Below are 12,252 nucleotides of genomic sequence, written 5' to 3'. Positions count from 1 at the left end.
TGAGGCCCTGGGTTCAATCTTCAGCACCACATAAAAATAAATAAATAAAATAAAAGTATTTAAAAAAAAGTTAAAAATAATTGGCCCTTCCTCCTTCTATTTATTTATTCAATCAAGTATTTTTATCAGGGGGCTGGGGACATAGCTCAGCTAGTAGCGTGCTTGCCTCTCATGCACAAGGCCCTGGATTCAATCTCCAGCACCGCAAAAAAAAAAAAAAAAGTATTTATATCAGTATAAACTCATGGGTATTTATTTTAAGTTCTTGGACCACAATGATCTTTTCAATCTCATATCGGTTTTCATCATCTTCCACTAAACCTTCCAAGAGGCTTCCCTTTATGCTCAAGAGGAAAATCTAAAGGCCTTACATGCCTACAAGCCACCTAAACTCCCTGGCTCTAGCGCTTCATCTATTTTCCCCCTAGTACTGGAGACTTAACCCAGGGCCTTGCACATTGCTAGCTACATGTGCCACCCTGAGCTATATCCATACGCAACCCTTTTTATTTTGTTGGGAGACAGCATCCCACTAAATTATCCAGGCTGGCCTCAAACTTGTGATCCTTCTGCATCAGTTTCCTGAGTAGCTGGGATTACAGGTGTCGCATTCCACAACTAAAACACTCAGGGTCACTCCAGATGAACTGGGCTGTGCGAAATAACCACACAAGAGACAAAGATCCCTTTTTCTTTGGGTCTTGTGATGGCTCCTCTGACTTCAGGGGTCCGTGGAGAGAGAGAGAGAGAGAGAGAGAGAGAGAGAGAGAGAGAGAGAGAGAGAGAGAGAACGTGCTGAACCCTTTTATTGGGGAGAAGCCATTCAAATGAGGCAAGGGGTCAGGTTTCGGGGGGATTGAGTCTAGCTTCGTGATATCTGCCGTAGGCAGGTTGACTGACATCTAAGAAGGCCACACCCAAAGGCAGAGCAAGAGAAGGGGACACACAAAGGGCATTTCCATGGAACATTCTATCCCAAAGAGGGCTAAGGGGTAAGATTATAAAAGAACAGGTGAGTATAGCTCAACCCCAGGGGTGTGCCTACTCAGAAGACTGGCCTTGCTATCCGAGCGGGGGCAGGAGGGGGGAGACCGAGTCACGAGTCATGGCACTACCACGCCAGACTACAGTGATCTTTCAGATCCCCGTGGTGCATCAGGACTGGAAGGCGTGGTCACTCAATGTGGCTCCCCACATACAGGCTTGTGTCACTGTGCCCAGATCTTGCTTTCTTTCTTTATATTTTTAAGACTTTCTGCTTCTTCTGGTGTTGGGGATGGAAACCCCAGGGCCTCTCATGCTGAGCATGCCCTCGACCTCTGAGCAACACCTGCAGCCTCCTTGCTCATTCTTGCCCTGACCCAAGTAAAACCATGAAGCACCTAACAATTCAACCAAAGACGGACCTGTACATCTCATAGTGGTTCCAAAAGATTATACTGAGAACTTAGGTTATAAGTACACTCTATGGCCTTTGCACAAAGATGAAATCACCTAATGACAAATTTCTCAGATCTGGTCCCTGTGGTTAAGTGGCACTACTGTGGTTTCACTGTGGTCTCTCAATCACATCACCTTTACCCCTCCCCCCAAACTGTCTTTGCTTAAATATTCATCCTCAACTTCACAGGGCTCCTTTCCAACTGCCCTTTCCAAATATCCCACTTCCCTCTGCTCTTTCTCACCTACCTGGAATTCAATAACAAATATTTATTTCCTTGTTTATCATCTGTCTTTCTCATTATATTCCCAGCTTCTTAGCATATTGTACATGCTCAATAAATACTTATTGAATAAATGAATGGGCTAGACTGGAAGAAAAGGGAGAGCGATCCATTTGCTTCCTCTCTAACTGTAATAACAGCTGGCATCTATATATGTGCCTGGTATTCGGGAGAGTTACACTTTAAGCTTCAGTTTCATGTGTAAAATAAAGATAAGGGATCTATTTCCAAGACTGTTGCAAAGATTAAATGAGCTAATTCACAAGAAGATGATGCATGAAGCAGACAAAAAATATTTTTACCATCATCAGTATAATAGGCATAAAAGAGGGCTACCTCACAGAATCCTTATGAACTCAGAACCATGTCTGGCCCTTGTAAAACTTGATTGATGCTATGTATCATTACCATCATCATCATCATCATCATCATCATCATCCCACCAGCCCGCTCATCTAAAAGGTGCTTTAATGGAATGCCATCTTTTTTTTTAAACCCTTCCCTAGAGCTTGCTTAGCCGCTCGGGGATGCTGGTCAGTCTCTACCCACCCGAACTGCGAACTGCGGGAGCAGCACAGACCTGAGCCGGGGATTCTGGCCCTTCAGAACCAGTTTCCCTTCGCTCGGCCTACAGACCTGGACCGCCTGCGGTCTCCATGGAAACCCATCAGCCACAGGGGGCGTGACGATGCCGAAACGGACAGAAATTTTCACCTATCGGGTTAAAGTTTTCTGGGGGAGGAGAACAGAGCAGACCTATTATTGGCTCATCCTTGAGGGAGGGCGGGAAAAAGGCGACGGGTAGCGGGGGCTGTTATCACACCTACCAATCATGAGCCGAGACGACTTTGATGGACAGGCATAGCGGGAAGAGGCCCTGAATGCGGGCTTTCACCCAACCGGCGGGCTGCTGTCCGGAGAGAGGGCCAATGAGGAGGCGGCGGGGGTGGGGCGAAGGGGCCGGTTGCTCCGGAAGTGGAGGGAGGGGGTGAAAATGGCGCCCAGCTCGAAATCGGAGCGGAACAGCGGGGCCGGGAGCGGCGGCGGCGGCCCCGGGGGAGCCGGAGGAAAGCGGGCAGCGGGGCGGCGGCGGGAGCACGTCCTCAAGCAGTTGGAGCGGGTGAAGGTGAGGCCTGGAACCTGAGGAGTGCGCCGGAGGGTGTGGAGGAAGGCGGAGGGAAGGAGGGAGGGCGTTCGCGGGGTGAGGGGTTGGGGGCGGGGCCCCGGGGAGGGGTCTTGGGGGAGGGGGGGCGGGGCGCCGGGTCTTGGATGGAGGGGGCTGCGGTGGGGGTTCCGACGGAGGCGGCTGGGGCGGATCACTGCACTGGGTCTTGGATGGAGGGGGCTAGAGGCGATCCTTGGGGAGGGGGCTTGAAGCGAGGGCACCCTAGAGGCCTCGGGAGGAGTCCAGAGGAAGGGGATAGTCCAGGCTTAGACCCACCTCCGAAGCCTTGCTCCCCTGGCCACTCCGTAGAGGAGCTTTCCCGCCCCCTTGGCAGAGCCCTGCCACCGGCTTTGGGCGCCCTCCTCCTGGTGTTCCTCTGCCCAGCTCTGACCATCCCTGAGCTGGGAGTTTCGGTACCTGGGTGGGCCTCCCACATTGAATGGGACGGAGCTTCAGGATAGGGCCAGGTCCCTGACGGCTGAGAGGGAGCTCCTTGATCGCGACTCTGTGCCCCATCAGGCTGGGAGCTCCCAGGGCTTTGGCGTATTACCCCCTCAGGTTGGGCGTTCTGGGAGCGCAGAAATGTGAATCTCCTGTCAGGTGGACAGCAACTGGGACAAAACTGTCTGCTTGGACGGGGACTGCAACCTCCATGAAGCTGCGAGCCTTGTGAGGGCAGGGCTGTGTCTCCCCCTTTTGACTGGGAGCGCTTTGAGCAGGGACAATCTCCGCCTTCAGCCTGGGAGCTCCCTGGGCAGGGCTGTGGCTCCACCCTGAGCCTGGAAGCTCCCTGGGCAGGGATGGTGCCTTTCCTATCAGTCTTGGCCTCCATCAGACTGAGATCTCCTTGAGGGCCATCGGGGAGCTCTGCAGATAGAGCTGTCTCCCATCAGATCAGAATCTTTTGAAAGTGAGGCTGTGTCTCCCCGCATCCCCCTGGGTGGCAAGACTGAGGGTGCTCGGATTCCCCCATTGGCCAACTGGTGGCCGTCAGTCCTGTCAAGTTCCCTCCGTGGTGATGTTTTTAGGATGCAGGTGTTGGTGGGAAGTGTTGATTGAGAAGGGGACATTAGGCAGTGATTGTGTTCTCCGTTAGACTTACCCTTCCAGGTGCGCTATTGGGTCCCAACATAGGCTAGGACTGTCCTGAGAGATCCCTTCATAAGCTGGTGGGTTGGGGACAGGTGAGGGCATGGCCCTCATCCCAGCCTCCTTGGTAGAGGATATACCCTCCTTCACCAAGGCTCTAGCACCAGGATGGCCCTTCACACAGCATGACCTGGCATACCTCTCTGAGCCCCAGAACCCTTGCATGTGAAACTGCACTGTGTTGGCTTCAACCCTGTGTGTCCCCTGGGCAGCTTTCAGGAAGGGAGCCAGGTGGCCCAGTGTGGGCCAGGGTGACTGGAGGAACTTCCTTCGGGAAGTGATACTGGATTTGGGCAGGAAGGACCTTGAGGCCGGGAGGTGCCTAGGTCTGTGGTGAAGAGAGAGGTGCAGGTGAAATCTACCTGGTCTCAGTGTCTCCTTTCTGTCCCCACCTTCCAGAGCTTGGCCACCCTTGACTGTTACAGGGGATGGGGAGTGTGGCTGGGTGGACTGGGATGGCCCCTGCAGATGCTGCTTTGCGTCTGTGCCTTGATGGGGGGGCTGGGGGGCTACAAGAGGATGGTGGCTGAAGAGCTCTGGCTGTCCCTTCCCCAGATCAGTGGGCAGCTCTCCCCTCGCCTTTTCCGGAAGCTGCCACCCAGGGTCTGTGTGTCCCTCAAGAACATTGTGGATGAGGATTTTCTCTACGCAGGGTGAGACTGGGGCTGGACCGGGAGGCAGCCAGGCAGCGGGGCAGGGGAAGTGGGCGCTCCCTGACCTGGCCGCCACGTCCCCTCTGCCTCCACAGGCACATTTTCTTGGGCTTTTCCAAGTGTGGCCGCTATGTCCTCTCGTACACCAGCAGCAGCGGGGACGACGACTTCTCCTTCTACATCTATCACCTGTACTGGTGGGAGTTCAACGTCCACAGCAAGCTCAAGCTGGTAGGGCCGGGCCCCTCCGCCAGGCTCCAGCAGCAGGCTGGCCCTTCAAGGAGCATGACCTGGGCAGGTCACGCGCCCTCCGAGCCTCAGAGCCCTTGTGTGTGAAACTGCCGTGTGTCAGCTCGAACCCTGTGAAGTTGCTGTGTTCGGAGTTGGGTGGGTGGTGGCAGGTCACTGCGCTCGGCTCAGCATGTAAAGCCACCCAGGTAGGAGGAGGTAGCTTACTAGGACCGCACAGGGTGTTATGTGGCTTGACTCTCCCGCCCCAGGTGGGTGCCTCTGCCTCCGTTGGCATGTGAGCTTCACCCAGGGGACTGGGACTTGGAACCAGTGTGTCTAGCCGGGTCTTCACCAGGGAGGCCTCCTGTTGGCTGCGTTCTGCCCTGGGCCTGGCCTCCCTGTTTGCCCCAAAGTGGACAGGAAGATGTCCCAGGCTGTCCTCAGGGAAGCCTGGGGGACACAGGCCAGGGCTGTTTGGGAACTCCTGCCAGCTCATCCCGGACCCTCATTTTAGCCCAGCAGTGCGTGACCCTGGCCCAGGCCCCTTGTGTCCCCCTCTGATCCTGAACATGCCACTCAGGTCCGGCAGGTGCGACTCTTCCAGGATGAGGAGATCTACAGCGACTTGTACCTAACTGTGTGCGAGTGGCCCAGTGACGCCTCCAAGGTCATCGTCTTTGGCTTCAAGTGAGATTCAGGGAGGACTGGGGAGGCCGCGGTGGGGGAGGCCTTGGCCGGGGCTGAGTGGGTGTTGGTCCCCAGCACGCGCTCTGCCAACGGCATGCTCATGAACATGATGATGATGAGCGACGAGAACCACCGCGACATCTACATCAGCACCGTGGCTGTGCCTCCGCGGGGCCGCTGCGCTGCCTGCCAGGATGCCAGCCGGGCCCACCCAGGTGGGGCAGGGGGTCCCGGGGTCTGTCAGGTCGCCCTCCCAGCTCCCGGGCCTCTAGTGACCTGCCAGGCCTGTGTCACTGCAGGTGACCCGAGCGCGCAGTGCCTGCGGCACGGCTTCATGCTGCACACCAAGTACCAGGTGGTCTACCCCTTCCCCACCTTCCAGCCCGCCTTCCAGCTCAAGAAGGACCAGGTGGTGCTGCTCAACACCAGCTACTCCCTGGTGGCCTGTGCCGTCTCCGTCCACTCTGCAGGTAGGTCCTGGGAGTCTAGCGATGGGCACGCCCAGGCCCTGGGATGATTTCTGCTCACTCTGCCCAGCAGCACCCGAGGCTGGTCTCATTCCTACCCCAGGGTGCAATGAGGAGACCGGGGTTCAGAGAAGTGACGTATTTCCTGTGAGGTCACCACCAGGAAGCAGGAAGGCTCAGATCCAAGCCCATCCTCCCCCAGCACTGTTCACTAGAATTTTCTGTAGGGCTAGGATGTACTGTGGCTATGTTGTCCACTGTGGTCATCTCCAGTAACTTTTGAAACTGAGGGTTTTTAAAAAAATTTTTATTATTTTTTTAATGCCTTTATTTTATTTAGTTATTTTTATGGTGCTGAGGACGGAACCCAGGGCCTCTGTGTGCTGGGCAAGTGCTCTAGCTCTGAACCACAACCCCAGCCCCTGATATTCTAGTTTTATTTAATTTTTGCTATTTTACATTTCAGCAGCCAGATCTGTCTGGCAGCTACGGTGTGGGCAGTGCTGGGGGCTCGGGGTGTCATTCAGCACTGTCTCGCCATACAGGGCACTGGGTCCACTCCCAGCACTGCTAAAAAAGATGTGGACAAAATACAGTGACCCATCACTTGACGGGGTACATTCTGGGCAGTGCGCTGTAGGGCGATTTCATGCCACGTGGACGTTATAGTAGCCGCTCAACAAACCCGGGGGGTGTGGTGGCCGCACACCCAGGCTCTGCGCTGTGTGGCGTGTGTTAGTGGTCCACTGACCAGGCACCCCACATGACTGTCAGGGAGTGGTTGGTTGGTGGACAGTCATCTTACCTCTGGGTAGCAGAGAAATCGCAGTGAAAAGTCTGAACATGTCCTCTGATAGAGTGACACTGGTGAAGTGGGAGGAAGCCACTGGCTGGCAGTGGCGTCCTGGGGGCCTTGTGGCAATAGACTGACCCAGCTGCTCTGCTCCATGCCCAGGTCACTTCCTCTGGGAGATGCTCACCAGCGTGTGTGGGGCATCCTGAGGGGCACCATGGGCGCCCCGTGTCCATCCGCAGAGCACGTCAGGGCCATGGGTCGAGGCAGAAGCCTGACCCTGACCACCTGGTGTCAACCAAAAATACGTCTTAATTTTGGAAGAACTCAGTCAACTACACTCACACCCATTGTAAATCCCCATTAGAATGGTGGTTCTGGGGGCAGGGGAGGCAGGATCAGATGTGGTGACTAAGTCCACCGCCAGGAAGGGGCACTCGAGCCCAAGCACCCAGGGATCTCCCAGCCATCGTGGGTGAGGCCCAGCCGTTGGCCGTGAGCCCTGGGGGGGGGGCTCTGCCCTCATGGCTGTGGTTCCTGATCTCTGCCCAGCCCAGGGCAGGGCCACTCACGAGTGCCACACTCACGGGAAGCCTGCTCCCGGGCACTCTTTGCTCAGCAGTTTCCAGCTTTCACTCCCCATGGCCCCAACGTGCCAGGCTGTGGTGGACAGGACTCACCTGGGTTGTCTCACTGTGTGGACTGGGACACGCTCCTCTCGGAGCCTCCCTCTGGGGACACGGCCCCCTCTCCCAGGTGGCTCTGGGGGTTCCCAGGAGGCCCTGTGCAGGCCCCGCCATGGCGCTGTGGGGGGTGGGCTGGCATGCTCGCTGGGCACCCCACTCCTCGGGAGCCTGGCTCTGGACCGGTGGCCACAGAGGCCTGGAGGGGCCAGTCTGTGCCTGCACCCCTCTTTCTAGGGAGCTGACTTTATTGTGTGGCTTTTGTCCATCCTCACTGTGGACTCTGGTCTCCCAAGGACAGGGCTCTGTGAGTCTTGGTCACTTGTGGCCTCTTGGCACGATGCAGGGGAGCGGGGAGGGCAGGGTCTGAAGGAGGCCACCTGCTGCGCAGCTGACGCTCCCTGGTGCTTCAGACCCTTGGCATGAGCTGGTTCAGGAGGGGCTCCCTGAGGTGCGTTTCTGAAAAGCCCTCAGGGTCAGGTTAGGAGTGTCCTGACCCCCCACCTCCCTCCCTCTCCTTGCAGGCGACAGCAACTTCTGCCAGATCCTGTATGATCACACCGCCTCCCCCCTGGCCCCGCCCACCCACCCTGGGCCCCGGAGCCCAGAGGTGTCCCCCGCCCTCCCCAGCCTCAGTCCGGAGACGGCCCCGACCCGGCCCTCCGGGGCCCCTGAGCCCTCGCCTGCCATCGCCAAAGCCAAGGAGTTTGTAGCTGACATCTTCCGCAGGGCCAAAGAGGCCAAGGGGGGGACCTCTGAGGAAACCCGGCCGCCCCCCTGCCCAGGGCCCTCCGCCAGCCGCTGCCGCCCAGCCTCTGATACCCCAGTCCCAAGTGGGGAGGCAGTGCCTAGGGACAGCCCCCCAGCCGCGGAGGCCCCCGCCCCCGAGCCCGGCTACGTCAACTACACCAAGCTGTACTACGTGCTGGAGTCCGGAGAAGGTGCCGAGCCCGAGGACGGTGAGCCCGGGGCCACCCACCGAGGTGCGGGCTGGGGAGGACCCTCAGGTGTCCCAGCACCCTTAACCCCACTTCCTGCCTCCCCAGAGTTCGAGGATGACAAGATCTCCTTGCCCTTCGTGGTGACCGATCTCCGGGGCCGCAACCTACGGCCCATGCGGGAGCGGACCGCTGTCCAGGTGGGGGCTGGGCAGTGGGCAGGCCACAGGTGGCCCAGGAGTTGTGGGTGGCAGGTGGCACCATCATCCCCCTGCTTTCCACCCACTGCCCCCAGGGCCAGTATCTGACAGTGGAGCAGCTCACGTTGGACTTCGAGTACGTCATCAACGAGGTCATTCGCCATGATGCCACCTGGGGCCACCAGTTCTGCTCTTTCAGTGACTATGACATAGTCATTCTGGAGGTGGGTCCAAGCATGGGGCAGGGTGGGCCCAAGCCTTTCCTGCTCTGAGGGGTGACCATGAATAGCGTCCCCTCCGCTTTCCAGGTCTGCCCCGAAACCAGCCAGGTCCTCATCAACATCGGCCTGCTGCTCCTGGCCTTCCCCTCCCCCAGTGAGGAGGGCCAGCTCCGGTGAGTGGGTGGAGGAGCCCTGCCCAGCCCTTCTCCAGGGCTGGGCATGTGGGGAGACCACTCAGCGGGCCAGAACCTAGATCACCCATGTGACCTAAAGACAGGCGCAGCGTTAGGGACCCACGGCCCGCCTGGCCCCGCCTCCTCGTCCTCTGTCTCGGTCTCCCCGTCCTGACTCCGCCTCCCCGTCCTGACTCCGCCTCCCCCATCCTGTCTCCACCTCCCCGTCCTCTCTTTCCCCCACCCCGCTACAGACCAAAGACTTATCACACCAGCCTCAAGGTGGCATGGGATCTCAATACGGGCATCTTTGAGACCGTCAGTGTGGGTGACCTCACTGAGGTCAAAGGGCAGACCAGGTGAGGTGGAGCTGGTGGGGAGGGGGAGGGGGTGACAGCTAGGGTCCCAAGCCCCACTCACCCCCTCCCCCCTCAGCGGCAGCGTCTGGAGCTCCTACCGCAAGAGCTGCGTGGACATGGTCATGAAGTGGCTGGTGCCTGAGAGCAGTGGCCGCTATGTCAACAGGATGACCAATGAGGCTCTGCACAAAGGTGGGGCTCGGGACCTGATGTGCTTGCTGGCCGGTCACCTGCCCTCAGAGGCACCTGCTGAATGAATGTACAGCTGGACACGCCAGTGGACCTCGTGGAATCAGGGCCAGGGGAGGGCGGCCGCCTGGGCCTAGCTCAAGGGCGCTGGCAGGCAGGCTCACAGCTGTCTCCGCTTTTCCTGCAGGTTGCTCCCTGAAGGTTCTGGCCGACAGCGAGCGGTACACGTGGATTGTGCTGTGAGGTCCGGCCGCCCTGGACACTGACTCCAACTACCTCCGCGGCCTGGGAGCTGGCCGCCTTCCCGGGCTGGCCTCTTCCCGGCCGGCCGCCGACCGGCACTAGTGTTAGGCTGCGGGAAGGGGGCTGGGCGGGGCAGCCCCTGGTGGCCTGAGAGTCTGGACGCTTTTTTATTTATGCCTATTTAAGTTGGGAAAGGGCAGAGGGAGGGAGCCCCCTGCCCCCCAGCCTCAAGACCCACCTTCACCCCGAGCTGGGCCCGGGCCTGGCTCCTGTGCATCTGCCCCTTTCCTTGGCTGCAGGTTTGCACGAGACCCTGGGGGAGGTGGGGTGGACCTGCCCACCCAAGGCTCCCCTCCTGAGGCGGGAACCTGCTAGCCGCCCCCACCTCTTCCTCTTCATGTAGTAAATGCTTTATTTCTGAACTTGGCTGAGGTCCTGTTACTTCAGCTCCAGGGCCCAGCTGGAGCCCCCATCCCATGGCCCCCAGCAAGGCCCAGCAAGTCAGCAGCAGACAAATATCACAGCGGAATTTATTGTGTTTTAAGAAAGACTACAAAAAGGTAGAAAACAGCTCGGCACACTAAACTACCACACGTGTGGACACTTTCACCGCCGGGGAGAGGGGAGGCCCCGTGGGCATTGGGGAAGTGGCAGGGCCACCCCAAAAGCTGTAGCACGCGGAGCACACAAAATAGTGATTCTTATACAATAGGTCAGATTTTCCTTTTTTTTTTTTTCTTTTTTTTGCCATAAACATCTATCTCACAGGTTGAAAACACTGAGAAAACTGGAACAGATAAGGCCATGATGGTTGGAAAAAAACCCAACAAGTTACCAACTCCGCTCAGGCGGCGCTCACAAATCGCACAATAGTCATGGGGGGCGGGGTCCACGGCACGGAGGAGAAGCGAGTCTCCAGGAGAAGGTTCCATTACAAACCAGCAGCGCAGAGGGCGCAGGGCGCAGGGCCTCGGATGTGTGGAGCACCCAGCACTGGCCGGGCGGGCGCGGGGACTTCCCGGCCCTGCAGCAGCCCGCTGCTCTTCTTTGGAAGCTGGAAGCCGCGGCCCCTGCCGCCGTCGCAGTGGCCCCCTCTCTCTAGGGGCCACGGGGCGAGGGAGGCCCAGCTCTGGAGAAGATGCAACACCCACAGCTTTAATTGCACTTATACCAAGAAGGGGGAAGCAGTGGGGTTGCTGGGGGTGGGGGGTTGTCCCGGGGCTGCTGCTGACAGTGGGGGTCCCCAGGTGCCACCCACCTGCGCCTGCCCGGGGCTCGGCTGGGCCCAGGACAGGCTGTGCAAAGCCAGCGAGCAGAATAAGTTAACAGTTCCTAGGAGAGGGGGCCTGCCTGCCTGCCCCCTGGGGCGGCGGGCCTGTGGGGGAGACGCTGCGACCTTGGTTGGCAGGGTGGGAGGCAGGGGCCGAGCTGCCCTGTGGGGCACCTGGGCAAGGCGGCGGGTTCCTTAAGGCACGTCTTTTGTGTCAGAGTTTGCAGCTGCGGCTCCGCCCAGCCCTGTGATTGTGCCGGCCCCATGGGGGGGGCGGGGCCCCCTTGCCTTCCCTGTCTCGGAGGCCCCCTCCTGCCCTGGCCCGGGCCTGGAGGGGTGACAGCGAAGCCACAGAAGCCGTGAGGGACCCTGGCGTGGAGGAACGGAGGGGCGTGGAGGAACGGAGGGGCGGGAGGGGCGGGCGGGGCGGGGCTGCGGGCTTAGCTTGAGGGCAGCGCCTGCACGAAGAGGCCGCGCGTGTCGGTCCGCGCCAGCTTGGCCGGCGGCTCCAGGGCCTCGGGGCCCAGCGCGGGCGACTCGCCGCCAGCCGCCAGCGAGATGTCCTGTGGCAGCTCGTCCTCGCTCTCCTCCTCCTCTTCCTCCTCTTCGTCTGGGGCACACGGACCAGTCTCGGCTCAGCGCAGGGTGTCGGCGCCCCGCCGGCTCTTCCACCCCAGCCTCCCTGCCCGCCGCCTCCGGGACCCGGGCCTGAGTGGGGACGCGCCTTGCCTACCTTTGTCCGGGTCCAGGGGGTTCAGCGAAGTGGCCAGGTTGGCGAACTGGAGAGAGGCGAGAAGAGAGAGTGAGGGTCCCACCGCCTGGAGCCGGGCCCACGCCCTCAGCGCCCCGTGGTGCGCACCTCGCCCATGACGGCGATCGGGGTCTCGCCCTTGGCCTGGGCCACGCGGTGCTCGATCAGGTAGTACATGTACTCATCGTAGAGCAGCCGGATGAGGTGGAAGGAGCCGAAGCTGGCGGCGCTGCGCAGGGTCAGGTCCCGGATCACCATGGAGCTGGGGGTGGCAACCGAGAGGCCCTCAGGCCCGGCTCAGCCGCTCGCCCCGCTTGTCTCTCAATGCACCCAGGCACGCGCGAGCCCGGCGACCG

At 59.4% G+C, this 12,252-nt stretch overlaps 2 protein-coding genes across 7 annotated transcripts in view; one reads left to right on the top strand and one right to left on the bottom strand.

Moving 5' to 3' along the window:
• The first annotated feature begins 2,699 nt into the window (after positions 1-2,699).
• On the top strand, positions 2,700-10,297 carry Dcaf15 (DDB1 and CUL4 associated factor 15). The gene is made up of 13 exons (XM_046436529.1): positions 2,700-2,850; positions 4,594-4,691; positions 4,787-4,922; positions 5,503-5,609; positions 5,685-5,824; positions 5,909-6,079; positions 8,077-8,511; positions 8,599-8,690; positions 8,786-8,914; positions 8,999-9,084; positions 9,339-9,443; positions 9,520-9,635; positions 9,820-10,297. The coding sequence occupies exons 1-13, from the start codon at positions 2,719-2,721 to the stop codon at positions 9,873-9,875; spliced, it is 1,803 nt and encodes a 600-aa protein (XP_046292485.1). The 5' UTR covers positions 2,700-2,718; the 3' UTR covers positions 9,876-10,297.
• A 94-nt stretch (positions 10,298-10,391) lies between these two features.
• Positions 10,392-12,252, bottom strand: part of Rfx1 (regulatory factor X1) — a 28,633-nt gene continuing 26,772 nt past the window's right edge. For all 6 annotated transcript variants that reach the window (XM_058576506.1, XM_046436525.2, XM_046436527.2 and 3 more), the window contains 3 exons: positions 12,005-12,158; positions 11,879-11,924; positions 10,392-11,755 (listed from right to left, as the gene is read on the bottom strand). In XM_058576506.1, the coding sequence (XP_058432489.1) occupies positions 11,586-11,755; positions 11,879-11,924; positions 12,005-12,158 (370 nt within the window). In that variant the 3' untranslated portion in view covers positions 10,392-11,585. The remainder of the gene's footprint in view (positions 11,756-11,878; positions 11,925-12,004; positions 12,159-12,252) is intronic.

Source organism: Marmota monax, unplaced genomic scaffold, assembly GCF_021218885.2.
Source record: "Marmota monax isolate L192 unplaced genomic scaffold, Marmota_monax_Labrador192_F-V1.1 WCK01_AAM20220418_F8-fsc00021, whole genome shotgun sequence".
Lineage (NCBI taxonomy): Eukaryota > Metazoa > Chordata > Mammalia > Rodentia > Sciuridae > Marmota > Marmota monax.
Note: the sequence above shows the minus strand (reverse complement) of the source record. Positions and strands in the feature narration are given on the sequence as shown.

What these genes read in the sequence shown, in the direction of transcription:
- Dcaf15 (XM_046436529.1), top strand. Translation starts at nt 2,719, where the DNA reads ATGGCGCCCAGCTCGAAATCGGAGCGGAACAGCGGGGCCGGGAGCGGC. An exon ending in CGTCTCCGTCCACTCTGCAG is followed by an intron (nt 6,080 to 8,076) that starts GTAGGTCCTGGG and finishes CTCTCCTTGCAG; the next exon opens with GCGACAGCAACTTCTGCCAG. An exon ending in GAGGTCAAAGGGCAGACCAG is followed by an intron (nt 9,444 to 9,519) that starts GTGAGGTGGAGC and finishes CTCCCCCCTCAG; the next exon opens with CGGCAGCGTCTGGAGCTCCT.